The 18,878-nt window shown below is 40.9% G+C and overlaps 1 protein-coding gene across 2 annotated transcripts in view; it reads left to right on the top strand.

The window, feature by feature from the left end:
* The window catches only part of LOC133421984 (Na(+)/H(+) exchange regulatory cofactor NHE-RF2), a 36,299-nt gene extending 17,714 nt beyond the window's left edge, over positions 1-18,585 (top strand). For both annotated transcript variants that reach the window (XM_061711819.1, XM_061711818.1), the window contains 4 exons: positions 8,414-8,641; positions 15,826-15,979; positions 16,266-16,384; positions 16,471-18,585. In XM_061711819.1, coding sequence (XP_061567803.1) covers positions 8,414-8,641; positions 15,826-15,979; positions 16,266-16,384; positions 16,471-16,635 — 666 coding nt within the window. In that variant the 3' untranslated portion in view covers positions 16,636-18,585. The remainder of the gene's footprint in view (positions 1-8,413; positions 8,642-15,825; positions 15,980-16,265; positions 16,385-16,470) is intronic.
* Positions 18,586-18,878: the final 293 nt, after the last annotated feature.

The raw sequence follows: 18,878 nt of genomic DNA, 5'->3' as shown, positions 1-18,878 counted from the left end.
TGTAGGGCAGAAACACACACACACACACACACACACACACACACACACACACACACACACACACACACACACACACACACACACACACACACACACACACACACACACACACACACACAGTTTGAGGGTAGAGCTCACATGGCCAGAAAGTTTGAGACGCAGCATTTCTCTTAATTCGGTAGACTTCTTTTAAATGACCCACATATGTGTTTTTCTAAAATCTGTTAAAAATATGAAATGGTTGTTTTGATCTGTCACATATAAAGGTCCACGTCTCCGATAAAAGGGCTAAATCTGTGTTACATTCCTGGATGATGCATTTATGGATGTCCATATGTTTCTTTTGATTAATATTGAAAAGTTACTTGTGGTATTACTTCTGTATGTAAGCAGGCCAGGACAGATGGATCCGGCTCCTCTGGTTCCACTGCTGTCTCCGTAGCAACCGGTTGTCCATGGTGACGTCAAAACGAATGTCCCATGTGCTGCTGTTTGTTTGTACTATGCAGCATGCAATATCATCTGTGTTTCCAGTCAGATCTCCATCTTCAAATGAATTTAGTCAGTTTTGCAGACACGATCTGGCTTCAGGTTCTGGAAAGACTTCGACTGAAGGGCTTTCAGTCAGCTGTAATGTTTTATGGGGATCCTGCAGCATGCAACATTATTGTTGCATCCCCTGTCGTCTGAAACATGAAGAATTGAGCTGCACAAATCTGTCAACGTAATATGAATCCGTTAAAGAGATGTTTATTTTACTTTGCCAGTGAATAAGTGTGCAGCATTGCCTGAACATACAAACATGAAAAAAAACACGAATGCTTCAAATAAAGTTCTTAGTGTAAAGTGGCACATTGATTAGTTGAAATGCTGAAAATAGCCAACAGCTTGTAACTTTTTTCACTGTTGTCATTGTGCATTTAATGGAAATGAATCTGGGCAATGTTAAGTAACTGCTTTCTATTTTATAGTCTAATTTGCTGCCAGGTCCAACAAATCATCAGTTTTTGATGATCTTGCATAAAAGCAGATGTTTTGGCAGTTTGTCGGCCTGCAGCATTCAGATGCGTCTTAACCCCATGCCAAGAGGGAGGACGCATTTAGGACGGTTGTCAATCTTACTAGAGGTGAACGTCCCAGCAAACTTCAACAAGATGCATTGCTCCGGAAAAGACAAAAAAAAAATTTTTATAAAGCTACATCTCACACCACAAAAGTCTCTATGAGCATGTTTACGTGGAAGGGTTACCAGGAGACGACCTCTATTTGTTAAAAAGAATAGCATCCAAGGTTTCTTGAACATCCTCTGGTTTCATATCGGAGTCTCCACATGGAAATTTCTGGTACTAATTCTCAAAGCCATGATTGTGGAAATCTAAACAGAGGCATTTCAGCAGAAAACTCCCACTTTTGCACACAGTGGAGAGGTGATGACTTTGGGCTGTTTTGGACTTTGCAGTCAATAAGTATACCTTAATATTCTAGAGGCAAACACGTCCAGCAGCTGGAGCTCGGTTGAAACTGGATCATGCAACAAGACAACAATCCTCCAGACCACCTCAGGAGAACTGAGCCAGAGAATCCCCCAAAACCTCAATGAACTGAGGCGAGAAAACAAACAAAGAAAACAAAAACATTAGATTAAATGAAGTATTTGTGCATGTGACCGTAAACTCAGCAGATGCAGGTTTATGTTTTGTACAACGAACATTGATTTTCATCAGTTATGATGGAAAAAAAGAGCAGGAAAACAGAAGAAAACCTGCAAAGGAGAACACAAAGGTTTAACATAACAGACAGGCTGGCCTTGCACACTTTTGGAGTCTGTTTCGTATTAACGTACCTGCCTGCGCAGGAAACGTCATTAAATCAAAAGAACTTGATTGTTTGCTAGACCTGTCCTAGGATCTCCTGCACTCGGGTTCTCCCCATGAGTTATTATAACAGTACAGACTGGCCTGGAGAAGGGGAAAGACGAGACGGTGTACACTCACAGGGGCTGACAAGACAAGGGTGTGAACAATCCGGACCAAGACCGAGGGAAGTCAACCACAGCTAGACATGCAAAGAAACAGACTTTCAAACAAAAACAGAAAGTAAAGCAACCAGAAAAAAACTGGGGAAAACAAAAACAAAAAAATGTGACTAAAGTCAGAGGAACTAAGAAAAAGTCAAGAAACGGGAAAAGAAATCAACACTCTATAATGAAGAGTTTACTGTGTCCACTATATATACTATACTGCTACTCATAAAAATGTATTTAAAATCATGTCCAATCCAACATTATGTTTAAATCACTTAATAGTGACTCCAGACTTGGAGCAATGAAGCTTTAGAAAGTCTAACAAAGGCTGTCAGTGTGCAGCTGTGGCAGAAGTCTAACTTTCACATGTTGTTGCAGCAGAAGTCGGCATTTTTAGCCTTTTTGAACATCATCAGTTTTATGGTAGTTTCTGCATAGAAAGCTCAGCTGGAAAACAGTTATTCACCACCAATTCCACCAAATCCAGTATAATTTTTCCTATGAAAGAATTTTGGTATTTTTTGGGGAACTTATTTTCAAAAGAAATCCAAGGCCATTGCTCGATCAGACCGGACCATCCCTGAACTGTTTTCCACACTTTTTATTGATCACTTGAGATGCTGGCACTTCTCGTCTTGTTTCAGACCATTCCACTTCTGTTTCAAGTAAACCAAACTTTTCTGATCCTGGACTCAAAGGAAACTTTATTCTTTCTTTTTTTTTTATTTATTCATTAGTTGATCCTTCATGGGAGCCATGCAATTGGAAAACATTGTTTACAAAATGCACACACACATACACCCCTAATGCCTGCCCAAACACATTTCATGGCATTGTGAGCCAACAGCGAGCCAGTGATCCTTGGCTGTGAAAGGGTTAACGGCGGTCATGATCTGTCCATCAGCGTCGGCCATCACTCAATTATTCAGCAAGCTGCGATCTAGTTTCATTACCAGCCAACGCTGCTGCCAGCAGGCGCTTTCGACAAGCGAGATAAAAACACTGTGTGTGTGCAGAAACGCACACAAGTTAAACAAATAAGATTGCATATCTATTGCATATTTTTAGTCGAACATCATATAAAGTAAAAGCTTGTCCCACATGCACAAACACAAGTCCTCAAGCAGCTACGCCACATTTATGACTTGAAGCAAAATAAAATCCCTGCTGATTTTCAACTCATTAAATGTTGCATAAATAAATAAGTCTGTCATTGTCGGTCAGTCTTCAACTCATTACACGTTTACAGCCATGTTTCCATAGATGTGAATACACTGTAAAATTAAAATAGTAACAGACTGATTAAGTTTTAGTTCCAGCAAAAGTGACAAGTCCTTAATATTTGCCAGTACATCACTCTAAAATATAATTAAGAATAACTATAAAAGTATGTTTGTTTGTTTTACCATTTCTTTTTTTTTTTACCATTTCTTTTTACCATTTCTTCACTAGATGCTGTCAAGAATATGTTTAATTATGTAAGACAGATCACAAACTGTGTTAACAATGAGATATTGAGTTTTATTTAATGGGGACTTTAAATCCTTTATTCTGAGTTAGCCTGAAATGTATTACTTTATGGGGGAAAAAGTAGATTTCATACCGCCCATCAAAACCTGCCTTGGATTACACGAAGGAACATTTTTGCAGTCTAATTTCCAACATAACTAAATGGACAAACCACAGAGAGAAACACAAGTCCTGTGTGTATACGATACTCTCCCCCACATGTACTCGCTGAGAGTGACCAAAACAAAAGCTTATTGTGGCGGTCCTGGAATCCATGTGATGGCACCAGTTCCTTTGACAGCGTATCCTCTCCTAGCGCTTGGGTCGGTACATGTATGTGTGTCCTAGCGGCGGGCGAGGAATGTTCCATACGGTTCCCTTAAAGAACGTCACTGGACTTTTCCATCAGCACTTGTTTTGGGTAGAGCTGCGTATAGCTCCGTGTTTTCCCAGCAGTTCCTCTGTTTTGAAAAAAATGCTGCTGCTGCTACTGATAACCAAAAACCTTCCTGATGACGAGTGAGTTTGCTGACAAAAGTGGAAAAACTAAATAATCCCCCCCCCCCCCCCCCCCCCCCAAAACCAGCACCCTCAATTCAAACAAACAGGGTTGTTGCATTTTATTCCTGTTCATCTTGTTTTGTTGTGGCACCTTTGGGTTGTCAAAGCCTCTTTGTTTGACTGTTAAAATCTTTGAAATCAGCTTCTTCGTAATTCGCAGTGTTGTCCATCACCAGAGCAGATGTTGTGTGTTTTTTAGATGTGGACGAGCAGACGCTGAGAACATACAGTCCCCATTTTCACTGACACGCAGGCCCTCGGCTGACCCGCGCAGCTTTGCTGTGTAAAGATAAAATCCGACCTGAGATAAAGTAAATGAAAAAAGGTAATAAATGCACGCAATGTTGACATAGTTAAGAGATGGCACGGGCCCCGGGGGGTGATTAGTGGAGTGCGGACAGCTTCGCGAGGCAGTCAGGGGTTAGACTGGCAGACACTTGCGTCTCTCCCACATAATGGCTCCCAGCTGTGCTGCTCTCAGTGTTTATGTCAGAGGAGTTCCACTGTGGACTATTTTCTCCATCAGCGTCTCTTACTGGAAACTTCTGTCATCTTGATTTGTCTTTACGCTCCGTCTCAATTGATCTGCATATCTGCCTGCTGTATTTCTCTGGCTTCTATGAGCCAACTCACTTTCTCAGCCCTCTTTTTACATTTAATTTTCTAACCCTCCCACACACTCTGTCTCCTTCCTTGCTTATTCCCTTCCTCCTTTCCCTGTATGCATTTTTCTCCCTCGTCCTGATCCCAGAATACTAATACATCTGATTTAAAATCTATTTTTTCTCTCTTTGAAGAGCCACAACCCAGGCACTTTCTCGCCAGCAGTGAAAACCAGGATGTGCAGAGAGTCATGGGAGATTAATTGACCTGAATTATTCTGTTGTTAGTTGGTTTTCTGCTTCCATTTCAGGGCAAACTGCCCAGATCCAAGATACCCTGAAGAATTTGATGACTGAAACCAAATTATATGTTACTTTCTGGGTTTGTTTTTTTTGTTTTTAGTTGGGGGTTTAGTGGTTGTTACAAATCTTAAATTTGATGACTAAGTATAAAGAATTGTAATTCTTGCACAGGGACGAGGAGAATCCTGAGAAATTACTTATGAGCCAGAATTAAAAGCTGAAAGTAGCTTGTGTCATCACCATTTTATGTTAACACACTGCCCAAAGACACCTTTGTGTTTTTGTCTTTCTGTCTCATCCTGCCCACATGCTGCATTTGTATTTTTAGCCGGCACAGGCTGGGTCCTGCCATAAGCTTTACATATGCAGCTGAAACATTAATTACATAATACGATTGGATTTCTCCTGTGTGTTCACCGCCCGCACTGTCCTTTTCACGTGGGTTCTTGCAGGTCAGCTAGCACCAGCTCTACCTGTCTGTTACCTAAGCGCTAATATTGCCTGTAAGGTCAGAGCTGGCCACCGGCTACACATGTAAACCCCCCCCCCAAGAGTGTGTAGGTGGGAAATCAGCGTGATCATGCTGTGGAGCTCAAGGCCTCAATTACACAGGTTTTATAAATGTCTTCACACAGGCTGGTAGAGCTGTCAGAGATATTCTGCATTTGGTCTCACATCATTAAAAGCGTGCTCTTTAATGTCAGGGAAAAAAGCAATGAAAACATGACACTATTCACACTAATAAACAGTGTGATGTGTTGAAACTGCACTACATATTCATTTTTTTTGGTTTGTTTATTTCATTCATCTGGGCAAAACCTTTGGCCCCAGGTGAGGTGAAGCGACTCAGCGTTGTGTTTGCAGCAGTTAACTATGTATGTGTAATACTTGCAAGCTGCTTTAGGCAACCAACTCGTGCTCTCACCTACAAGACATCCCTCTACTTGGTTCATCCCAATTACACCTACTAGCTCGCTGGTCTGTTTAAAGGAGGGAAATATTGCTCATCTCTGCCTTGCTGAATAAATATCTCACCACCACACCAGCATCCAACTGCAGGTTCTGCAGTTGGTTCTGCGGATCAGGGCAGAGGGATGGATCGCTGTCATCCCTTCCAATTTCTGCATGTGTATTATGATTAGGAAGTCACAAGTATTTGTACAATGATGCTAATGAAACATACTCTCACCACTTTATTAGGTTTACCAGCTGGACCTAATAAAGAGGCTGTTGAGTGAACATTTTCATCATTTCATGAGTTGAATGACTGAAATTTGGTAATCGCAGTTTGCCACAATGACTTGCTCCATCTTTTTACTCAAATTACGTCACTTAAACATGTTTTCAAGCATCATCAACAACATTGTTAATGATGGTGCTTAACTTTATTGTGTATCTTATGAAGTGTTTATTGATCAAAATAACCGAGAAAGAATGCAGGGTTGCCACCTCACAGCAAAAACATGCGAGCTGTCTTGGGTTTGCACATTCTCGCCATATATGTGTGGGTTTTCTCCAGGTGCTCCAGCTTCCTCCGTCAGTCCAAAAACATCCATGTGTGGTTAGTTGGTGATTGATGATTCCTAATTAGACTCTCCCCTGGTGGGTAAGAAGAGGCTCCAGCCTTCCTGTGAACTTACACAAGATGAACCATGTATGGGAAATAAATGAATAAAGGCATGGCTGAATTAACCTTTAAGAGGAAAACATGAACCATTAGAATTAATAGCAGGTCAAACCTTGTTTTGGAGCAAGGACCTCAATCAAGTGCTCTGGAGGAATGTTTGACCATTTCTGTTTTCAAAGCCACATCAGCTCTGACACATTTGGAGGATGTCTGGTGTGGACATCTCTCTGGGGTAAAGCGCTGGACCAAAAAGCAGAATGTAGCAATTTACTTTGATGGTTAGAGTTACTGTATCACTCTACTAAGTTTCACCACACATAGAGCCGCTGTGACGTTATCCAGTAGACGTTTTGGGAAATGTGAGACTTCATTTTTCCTCTCAGTGATGACAAGTAGTGCAAGCCCAGAGACAGCAAACCAATGGCTCCCTCCATCACTCTTCGCTTTTGGAAATGATGTTTTGATGTTGGTGAGCTGTCGTACATAGATCTGTGCATAGATCTATCTATTCCTTATGAACATCAGTCCACAAAACACGCTTCATCCAGTAACATTTTAAAGCCTTTTGCTGTTACTCATGGGTTGTTTTACTTCATTGAGGATTCATATGTTGATCCTCTGGAGCATCTTGGATGGGGGCCTGCTTCCAGGATGAGTAGTCAAAGTACTCAACTGTCTCCACATTTAGCTAACTGCCAACGGATGGATGCTTAAACACTTTGAGATGACTTTGCATCCCTTCTTTTCAGCCCTAAGCAGATCAACTAGTATTAATCAAGTGTTTTCAGAGATCTCCTTTTAGTAAGGCATGTTTAATCAGCAGAGGCTCTTGATAAGCTTCTTGTCGCAAACATCGAATGTTTGAATGTTTTTTATCATTCAAAGTTGCTTTAATACACACCTCCAAACTAATTTCATTGCCTAGGTGTCAGTTGTGCAATCTACTAACTCCATTAAGTTTTCACTGAAGTAATTAATATGTAGGTTTAATTACTTTTCCCATCAACCCTGAGAAGAATATATTCTATCCTATTGTAAATTGGTTGAAAGTCAACATATTCTATGGCAAATTCCTGTAAGTTCACATACTTTTTCCTGCCACTTATATTTAGTACTTTTCTGTTTACCTTTAACGCAATTGTATGCCTGGATTACAGTTTAACTGTTGCTGTCCAGCTTCACCGAGTAATGCCCAACACAGGTTTGGAAACTAAATCAGTTCACTTCACTTTACTTGTACAGCACCAACTTCAAAACAAAGTAATCTCAAAGCACTTTACACAGAAAGTACTTATGTTTAGACACGTAATGATAATCCAATTAAGTCTAAAATGTATTACAACACAGCCAGTTCATCACAACTGATCCATGATCTAATTTATTCCGATTCATAAACAAGTTCATTCACGTGTGTGTGGAGCCACAAGTAAGCCTGCAGTTTGAGCATGAAGTGCTTTATTGCTGTGATATGGAACAATGTGTTTGGGATCAATAAGTTATTCTTCCACAAACCTGTTGTAAGTACCTGACTTTCTGGATGAGATCTTAATGTGGCATTTTACTGTTATTCAAAACTGTATGGGGAAATGCAAATGTTATTGTGCTGGAAGACAAATGAGGCTTATTTGTCTTCCAGCACAATAACATTTGCATTTCCCGGTGCATGGCTTAAAGCAGCTCACCAGGCACTTCTCTCAACAGCAACTCAGCTTTCTATGGGAGTAAAAGTTTGTTGTTTTTTTTTCCAGCATATAAAAGACATGTATGTTTTTTGTCATTGTGGTGCAGGAGACTTTGGCCCAGGCAGAAGTTCACAACCAGTCTCAGTCCTCTCCTCAGCCCGAGGGCGACCCATCCAAGCTCGTTCCACGTCTCTGCCACCTTGTGCGGCCTGAAACCGGCTACGGTTTCAACCTCCACAGCGACCGGTCACGGCCTGGCCAGTACATCCGCTCCCTGGACCCGGGCTCGCCTGCGGACCATGCCGGACTCCGACCGCAAGACAGGCTCGTTGAGGTAGGATGGAGGAGTTTAAATGCAGACCTTCCGCCATTGTGACTGCATTATTTCTGATAATGTAGCACCAATTGCAATCCAGTATCGTGCATAGGTAAGATTTTTGCAACAATAGCGAAACTAGATTTGTTTTTGTTGCATGTACGAGGGCTGAAAAGCAGAAGTACATAATTAGATATCTGCAGCATCTTGACATTTTTCCTGCCACTGAACTTAGAAATCAACCCTTAGGGGATGTAAAATGGCCAAGATTGGTGATAAATATTTAAAATGGTTAAACAGCAAAATCACTGACAACCATTAAAGGTTCAGTCTGAATACGAGGTGAAGGAGATAATCAACAGCAGTTGTAAGGTGAGAGCAAAATTTCAAGCTAAATGAGTATCGCATGAGTGATTTGTGCTTTTGTGCACAGGAATGGCTTGATTGCTAATAAAGGATGCTGCGCTAGTTTGGTGCCTGTCAGAGAAGAGTGTTATTGACAGGGATTGAGGAAATCACAGAAGGAACCCAGTGTCACCTCTCACCTTACCTCTTTGCAGATGGCTTCTTTTGTCTTTGACTTTCCACTGCACATCTCAGTGCCTTCACTCCTGGTTTGGCACATGTCAAAAATTCCACCCGACTCTTTACTGATTTAACTCTAGATAATTCATTTAGTGATGGAGCACTGGCACTCAACATTGTCCACATTTTGATGGCAACAGATGTGTTTGCACTATTTTAGGAATGGACCAGCTGTGTCTGATTATCCTTATCCACAAAACGGTGAACACGCGCAGGGAGAAAAACGTAGAATGCCGACCAGTTTTATGAAACTATTTTATTTCCATATGTATATATATATGTATATATATATATATATATATATATATATATATATATGGAGAGAGAACCCACGCATGTTTTTGGACTGTGGGAAGTCCAAAAACATGCATATTAGGTTAATTGGTGATTCTAAATTGCCCGTAGGTGTGAGTGTGAGTGTGGTTGTGTGCATGGTTTGTGTGTTTATATGTGGCCCTGTGATGGACTGGTGACCTGTCCAGGGTGTAACCCCTGCCTCTCACCTAAAATGAGCTGGGATAGGCTCCAGCAGACCCCCGTGACCCCGCAAGGGATAAAGCGGCTATAGATAATGGATGGATGGATGGATATATATATGGATATATATATATAGATATATATACATTGATAATTACTAGCTATATTGAATTTAGGATAGCAAGAGAGTTTGGACCTAATGCCACAGGCAAGATTTGGCAAGTTAAAAGGTCCACCACATCTAATCAAATACACGTGTGGGCCCATCTTGATGATCCCGGCTGTCATGACAATGGCAGGCGACACACTTGTATGTTTTTGAGGATAACAAGACCTGGAGCATGGTGGAGGCCCTTTGCAGGGAGAGGAGCATTGGATGCAAATCTCCTTAATCTCAGGGGCCGACAGGAGAGACAGATGGTGAGGGAAGAGAGGGAGGAATCTGCATAAGTGCTGTATATATTTGTTTGTATTTTTACTCTATAAAACACTGAGGGAAATAGAAAGAGGGGTGGATAGCAACCACAAGACAAAGTTACGTAGGTAACCTTGGATAGTCCTGGATCACTGACCGTCACACAGGTCCCTCATTTCCACCTTGGCAGGAAAAGATCTTGTTGTCTACCATGCAGTATTTATAGCGCAAGCACAACGATAGCCGACAGGTCGCTTACGTGACTTTGTTGACTTAAAAAGTCGACCTGCACAGAGTGCAAGAAGACGTATCCACTTTGTTTACTTCCACTGGTAGAGGAAGACGGGAGAAAACAGAAGAGTTATTTATTCTAACCTCAAATTGGGGTTGAAAATGAAAGCATGGCTGTTCATTGAACTTTCCTCCAGCTGAAAAATATATCTCACATTAACATCATCATTATACGCAGTTTTTCATGTGAGCATAAACACGCAGCAGCTCTCATTCCCATGACCTCTGGCCTCACTGACGGTTCATCAGGGTTCAGGTCAGACCACAGAGCAGGCCTTGCTGGACACTGATAGGGACTAATAGAAATGTTCAATAAAGATCATTAAGACTGAAGAAACATGCTGTTGATTTTTCACATTTTAGACTTCTATTGATTTATGACTGACTTGCTTTCTTTGAGGCTCCTACCAGTCTAACCTGACTGCAATTTCACAACAAAATCAGGACGTTCAACTGACCTTTAACACTCATACTATATTTCCAAGGTATGTTGCTGAAAAAGAACAAAGAGGGAAAGCTTTTCCATCAACTTAACAGTTGGTTAGGGGTAAATGGTTAGTGACAGACTTGGCATTAGAGGATTCTCTGACGCGTCACTGGAACATTAAATAAACTGGTGGGAACATATGAGAACATCCTGTAGTAGCTCAGTAATGGCAGCAATTATAAACCAACACCCGAAAAAGTTTCCACTGACACATAAATGAGGGGACAGACTCTCAAATAAGTGTGCACATGTGCACACAAGGCTGGAGTCCAGACAAGTTCACTTTAAAATTTAGTGAACCAGATTTTGAACATGACTAATGGGGTAGAAAGCAGTTTGAAGTACTAGCATCTTCGCTGCAGAAGAAAATCCCATCGTGTGTGTTGTAATCACAGCTTTTTTGTTTTATATTGAGCCAGAAGGCTCACCTCATAACTCTCATCTTACTGGGAGACACATACGTAGACTACCTCACTGAGCATCAGGCACAGCAGCAGATCAGGACGTTTACAGCATCTACTCAATACCAGAGCCCACATGACTGTTATACAAGGCAAGTCTTTAAACCTTTGAGACTGCAGTGGCATGTGCATGCACATGGCTCTGTTTGTATGGCCATGTGGCCATCGGTTTGTTTTGACTGCACAGACTTCCATTCATTTCATAGGAATGATTGAGACCATCTGTCTGCAAAGGTGACCAGAGATGTCCATGTATCTACTACTGAGTATGACAAGCTTTTGTTTTAGATGTCGCTTTAGCTGTAGATTCTGAACTTTGCATTTATACTTACAAAGTAGATCAGAATGTGAATTATATAGAAATAAAATAAGACTTTAAATTATATGTACTCAAAATGCAATACTGATAGTTTTTGCTATTTTCATGCATTTAATTGGATTAAATATTTAATAATTATTTAAAAAAGGCAACATTAGGCTTAATTTATGACACCAATAATTGTTGCGGCCATTACAGTTGCTCCAGATAAACATATTCTTGGACTTTTCCAATTATTTAAAGAGGGACCACTTGTTGTATTTATCCATTAATATACTTTATGTAATGTTATAACTCCATCTTTTATATTTTCCTTGTGAGGAGAAGGAATCAAGCCTATTCCATAAAGGGTTGATTAAGTGGAACTTTGTTTACTTCCTGTGTTATACTGAGGATTGTACTTTATGCAAGGCTATAATAAATCTTGATTTCACACTAAATAATGTTCAACAACTTAACCCCAGTGTACGAGCTGAAATCATGAGCCACTGCTCTGTTATACATGCACACTGATAATTATAGTCGCGGCCACGCATCACAACAGCGCTTGTATTATCTGTCAGCAGATTGTTAAAGAGGTGAACAAGCATGACAGGGTTCTTTCTGTCTGTCTCTCGCCATCTTATTCTCTCCCCACGCCCCATTAAACTGGAGGTGTACCAGCAGAGAGGCCATGATGAGAGCTCAGCTTTCCGCTAATGTTTGGCAGAAGCCCTGACTCCAGTGAACGCCTCATCAGTCTCTGCTGTGGCTGCGTACAACCAGCGCACTCTCAACCCCTCGTAAACCTCAGTGTGACATCCAGCATCGCACAAACGTTCACTACTCTGAAGTGTTGACGTAGGAAAGAAATATCAGCATGGTCCTCATTCCAACATTATTATCATTTGGCAATTGTTTAATAAAAAAAAACACTTTTTTTGTCTGTCAGGACGAAAATTGATCATTTAACAATTTTAAATCTCCCCCTCTCTGTCTCAATCATTGGTAAAATCAAACATTTACAAGTAGTGCAATTATGAATAAATCGTAGTTACTTTTTTGTTCGTAATTCTACTCTACTACATTTCAGAGATAGATATTGCACTTCTGACTTCATTTGGGTGTTTTTAACTTTCAATACTTCAGGTTCATTGTCCTTTTTACACCACCTGAGGACATATTAGTGCACATTAGCATGCTAACTTGCTAAACTATAAGTGATAGCAGTGTAAATAGTCTTTCTATGCATCTGCAGATTTATATAATTAATATATAATATTTTTCTGATTATGTTTAGACAGGAATCAACAAGGTGATGATGCAGACATGAATAAGATCAGTTTTGTGTATGATTGTATATGATTTCAGCTTTCTAAAACAGCTCTTTAAAGCTTTTAAACACTTGTTTTTGCAAATGTGCTACCCACTCACACTAAAAAAAAAAACATTGACTTCTGAAATCATTCACTCAAGCAACAAAAACAGCAGAGATGTTCTTCTGACAAGCTATCCTGCTTTCTTTGACTTAAACCAGAATTCTTTCACATCCGAATGCAAATTCCTGTCATTTTAAACACCTACTATGCTTTTTTTTTTTTTTAAGCATTTACAGTATAACAATTCAAGAGCTTACAGATTGGCAGGAAATGTTCACTGAATGTTACAAAAGTCCTAAAAATCACTTAGCATGAACGTGTAATTAATGGTTGCTTAGTGACCAACAATACCCAACCTACAACGTGTAAACTTTCTTAGAATTTCCTGTATCTTCTTAAAGGAACTTCCAGAAAATCACGTGGCAAGGTAGAAAGTTCTGATGAGTAGACATATTTTCTGCAGTGAAATGACCATTTTCACCAAATGTATCTGCACATAAGTAAGACCGAGGTAGGACTTTTTTATTGATAGGAGATCTTAAGGTCACACTGTATTGTGTCCTCTCTTTAAAAGCACAACGAACCATTATGCTTTCATAATTGGTTTGGTAGTCCACCTTCCCAACACTTGACTTCCTGTGTTAGCCGATCTATCTGAAAGCTACAGCCAAGAGTGCTCAACTGGAGACAAAACAGTTAAAACGTCAGTCACCTGTGCAGATGCATTTAAGAGGTGGTAACTTCAGATGGCTGAGACCTCCATGACATGCACTAAAACACACATACATACACACACAGCATCAGGAGGTTCCCAGAGGACTTGTCCCATGAGAAATAACCCTGTTCACAGCTCCTACAGCATGTATTTTATCAGCCCAGAGGACAGAGAACAGAGTTCTGTCTTGTGTCTTTACAGTGCTTGTGAAGTCTGAACAATGACACAACACCTGCTGTTTGACCGAATACAAAGATGTTTTTTTTCCCCCCGTGTTAAACTTTCAGTCTCTTTCACCGCCTTACTGATGATATGTCATGAGTTACGGTATAAAACTCTCCACTGAGGAGGAGAGAAGAGGTTCACATTTGCCACATCTTGACCTGCTTCCAGCTCATTTACTGTGTTATGTTATCTTCCCCGCACTCTGGTTTCTCTTCATTTCCCTTTTGGAGCACCTAAAAACTCTGTCTCATGACACCTATTTGCCAAATTTCCTGTTTTCTTCACTTTTCTCACTTTATCCCTCTCAAGTAAGAGAGAAAGCAAGGTTGTTTTTTTTTGGGAGGGGGGGGTGTTAAGTCTTTTGGGAGGCTTTTAGTTCTCTGCACGCTGCACCTCACCTTATCATAAGCAGCAGATTTGAAACAAATTATCTCTGGGCACACTGACACCTGAAACCTGCGCTATGGCTGAGCCCAGGAGAGCCATCAATAATTGATTGTGTACCAACACTAAGCTGCCGTGGCCCGCTCTACCAGCCGAGAAGCCGAGGTCTAGACACAGTTGTGGGAATGCAGCACCTAGATAAGACGAGGCAATAACGAGTTGTGCTGTCTTACTCCTTAGATGCAGGGTTGAGGCAGATATCCATATTATGTGTTCAGCTCACAGCTGAACCCTCGGCTGCATCTATGCATTCCTGGTTTAAAAAAAATAGTTTGAGAAAAACTGTCAAAGTACAGCAGCCCCCCTGAAACACGCGGTAGGTGGAGGTAATTATTTTGTGGTCGCATGGCTCCCCCTGCTGCATGAATCAAGTAGCACGGCTACTTATGTGGACATTGACTGGTAAAGTGGGAAAGTGGACCAGCACTTTTCACGGATACTATTGTTGTTTTTAAAGGGCTTTATAAATAAACGTGACTTGGCTTGGCTTGATACTCATTGTAAGCCTTTTATTAGACATATTGGACATTTAGCATTCAGCACATTTACCAGTATTGACATAACTGCACTATTCATGCAATCAATAACATCATAGGGAAGATTAAAGGTAATAAGAAGGTCAGTGTAATTATAACTATATTCATATCTTAAACTAGGGCTGGGCGATATGGACCAAAAGTCATATCTCGATATTTTCTAGTTAAAAGGCGATACTCGATATATATCGATATTTTATCTGTGACATAATTGGGGTTTCCCCCAAAGCATTATAGCATAGCATCTCTGTTAGCTTCATCTTTTTCTGAGGCAAACCCTTAAAAAAACAGTCAGTTTTAATACAAAGCCTCGTGCCAAATGTCACACAGGTTCCTTTATTAACAGAGGTCTGCACAATATCAAAATGTATAAAACAAATGAAATAACAATAAACTGCCTGCATATATAGAATAAAAATGCTTCTTGAATAAAATAAAACAAATATCCCTTTCCTGCATAAAAATTAAATTAAAATACACTGTGCAATTAATACAATGTAGACAGTAACAGGCAGACTTTTCCACTGAGGTTGACAGTGCAAATAACAAAACATTTGTGCAAATCTCAAATAAAACATTCAAGTCAATTTGTCACAAAATAAGCTATATCAAAATAAAAAAAAGAAAAAAGTTTTTTTTTTAAATCGATATAAACGATATTGTCTCGTACCATATCGCGTTTGAAAATATATCGATATATATTAAAATCTCGATATATCTCCCAGCCCTATCACCTCATATGTAAGCGATACTTATGTTTGTCTCCATCCTGTAAGTAAATTAGACAACATGAAGAACATCTTCCAAGTTTTTTTTCCCAGGGCACAGAATAAGCACAAGCAGCATACAAAACAACTATAAAAAGAAATGGTATCCCTTTGCATTCCAGGTAAATGGCGTGAACATCGAGGCCATGCGGCATGCGGACGTGGTGGCCTTCATAAAGAAAGGAGGAAACGAGACCTGGCTGTTGGTGGTGGACCCAGAAACAGACAAACACTTCAGGAGCAGAGGAGTGGTCCCCACAATAAGCCATGTCAAAGGTGGGACTGCGCTACACAGGTTACAGGTTGGACAGGAATTGACTCCAATGCATTGTGATTGGTTTACATTACGATATCTACCCTGTGTATTTTGTGGCAAAGGCTGGTAAAATGTAATTCCTAAGACCCGTGCATGTGTAGAAGAATTTCTGAGTGTTCAGTGAGTTCTCTAGAAACATGAATAAGATCTTGTATGACGACTACAGGTTTTGTATTGAACAAGCTGTGAGTCATGAAACATTCTGTCCATGTGTTGTCCTAAGCGTGAGTTTGCTTGTTTTCACAGATTACGATGGTCCGTCCATATCCAACGGCTCCCCCTACCCGCAGACCAATGGCAGCTCCACCACGCAGTCCATCAGGTCCACGCACTCCGACATCAGCAGCCAGGGCAACAGCACGCAGGTGGGTGCGGCCATTCAAACAGGCTGATGTTTTTGCTCACATGAAAGTCCAGACCTGTGACCCTTTTATCTGTTCGTCCCGTCTAGCTGGCAGACGATGACGGCAGCCGGCTCCTGGACCCGTTCGCTGAAATGGGCCTGAGTCTGAGCGCGACGGCAGCGGAGGAGAAGATGAAAGTCCACGCCAAAGAAAAGAAGAAGGCACCACAGATGGACTGGATGAAGAAATATGAGCTCTTCAGTAATTTCTAAGGCGGCGCAGACCGTCCTCCCCAGCGAGACAGACACATGGACGGGTTTGCCACACAGAGAACCTAGGATTGTTAGTTCCTGGAGTGAAATGTGACAAGAGATTAACAGGAGTCCAAAGGATTTAACATTTGAAGCCACATCAGACTCTTTAACATCGACTCTTCCCTCTACGTGAAAAAAGCACGGAATGACTGCAAAAACTGCAAAATCAGAAGGACAAGTGTCTTAAAAACCTTCACACGTGGCAGATTTGCCCAGTTCCCCTCCACTTTTTCTCTACTTCAAGGATGCCATTCCTCTTAATTCGAGAGCTATTTTTGCATATAAAGACTATAAACTTCTAGAAATGAAGAGTATCCACTCATCATGAACTGCATTTAAAGCATTTTATGGGCACTGTGGCATCAAAGACTGGATATTAGGGGATTTTTTTCTCCTCCATCAACCACAGCACGCCCAAAGTTGGCAGATCACTGTGAAATGGGACCCTTCAGCCGTTGTTTGATAGAGAAAAGGATGCATGTGCTTTATGTGTCTCTCATGTATTAGCGTTTTTACATCAGTGTAAGCCTGTATGCAGAAGCTTAGCTGCTTCACACCATCCCTGCTTTACCCAGAAAGAGTATCTTACCACTTTAACACGAAAAACCTCTTCACACAAAGAGAGCATACATGCATTGTAAAATGAGCCACTGCTAACAATAAAAGGGTTGTTAAAGGGATTGATGGACGCCAGTGCAGGAAGAAAGACATTCTCTGAGAGCAGGTGTGGATGAGGACTGAGCCTCGAGGCTTTATGTACAGCAGAGGGCGAACTTGCACCACAAATACAGACACCTTAACAAATTAGACATTAATCCATACTTGATTCATCATCTCATTACCTGTGAGGAAGGGAAAATATTCCAGGTGCCGTTGAGCAAAGAAACTCCAGAGGAAGTGATTTGAACGCAAGGTGAAGGACATTTTATGTGGTTAGGATTAAAATGTTTGACTTTGTTTTGAGAGCAAGTTGTTAAATATGAAGAAAAGTTATGATTTCATAAGCAGCTGTGGAAGGAAGATTTATTGCTGGCTATGAAGCTTACTATTAATAAGTCAGTATTACGTTTAGTCTTTCTTTCATGTTAGATTTATAGGAGCTAATAGTGTAAAAACTACAGTTCACCACTGAATAACTGGAAGGAAGTTAAAGGAAATTTCTTCAAATAAATTAGTCAAGTACAGTCAGTCTTTCGGGAGAGTAAAACCACCAAAAATACACACACAATAAAGTAATTGTCAGTGGTCGATGACACAATCTGGGAATGGCGCAACTTGAAAAAGTTGAAAGTATCGTAATGTTACATTTTTCACTAAACAAAAGTGTAAAGTGTATGAAAGATTCATAGGAGTCATCTGCAGTGTGAGCCGCGTGCTTGGGGGGGTTGGGGGTGTCGGAGATGCTCTGGCAGATTTGGTGAACTAGACTGTGGGAGCCATGACGATTAGAGGATTAATCCACACATACGAACAGCTGTCACGCAGAAGCTCACGTGCATGGTGGAGGTATACATGTCACACTGCAAGCAATGTTAATGTAAAGCATTACAGTAAATGGATTAAGATATGTCTGCTCTTTTTTTGTTCTTTACCCACTCATACCCCCAGTTATCATCGTCTGGATATGTGAACGTCAGTCTGTTTGCACCCGGCTCGCTCTATATGCTCTCTCTAAGCAATCACAGCTGCCGTAGCTGATGTACATACAGTATAAATGCCAGGTTGAATTTTTCAATAAAGTGTGACAACTGGATTATTTTGAATATCGAGACATTTGTCATTATCTTTCCCAGCTTTCCTTTTCTTTCCACCTTCTGATGTTTTTCCGTCCCAAGTCTTGCATTGACGAATGGCAGCACTTTATTTTAACTTTCTTTGCCCTCCGTTGCTACCCTTGATTGGTCTCTTGTTACAGTGTCCCTCATTTGCTCCCGTTTCCTCTCCTTTCCCTCTCGGCCCCCTTCTCTGTCTTCCTCTAGCTGAGGATTATGTTGGCATACAGTTTCAGTTTCGGCCTGTTCTCCAAATTCTCCACCAGCCAGCTGCTGTAAGCTTTTGGGAAGCCAGAGGTTAAACGGGGGTCAAAAGTCTGTTTATGTGCATGCAAGAGTCCATGTGTTAGATTTGAGGGGGATCAGTGTCTCTTTCATGTGCGTCTCCATTGTCCGTACTGAGGTGGCTGCATTTAGTCTGTCTTTGAT

The sequence above is a fragment of the Cololabis saira genome, chromosome 21, assembly GCF_033807715.1.
Source record: "Cololabis saira isolate AMF1-May2022 chromosome 21, fColSai1.1, whole genome shotgun sequence".
Lineage (NCBI taxonomy): Eukaryota > Metazoa > Chordata > Actinopteri > Beloniformes > Belonidae > Cololabis > Cololabis saira.
Note: the sequence above shows the minus strand (reverse complement) of the source record. Positions and strands in the feature narration are given on the sequence as shown.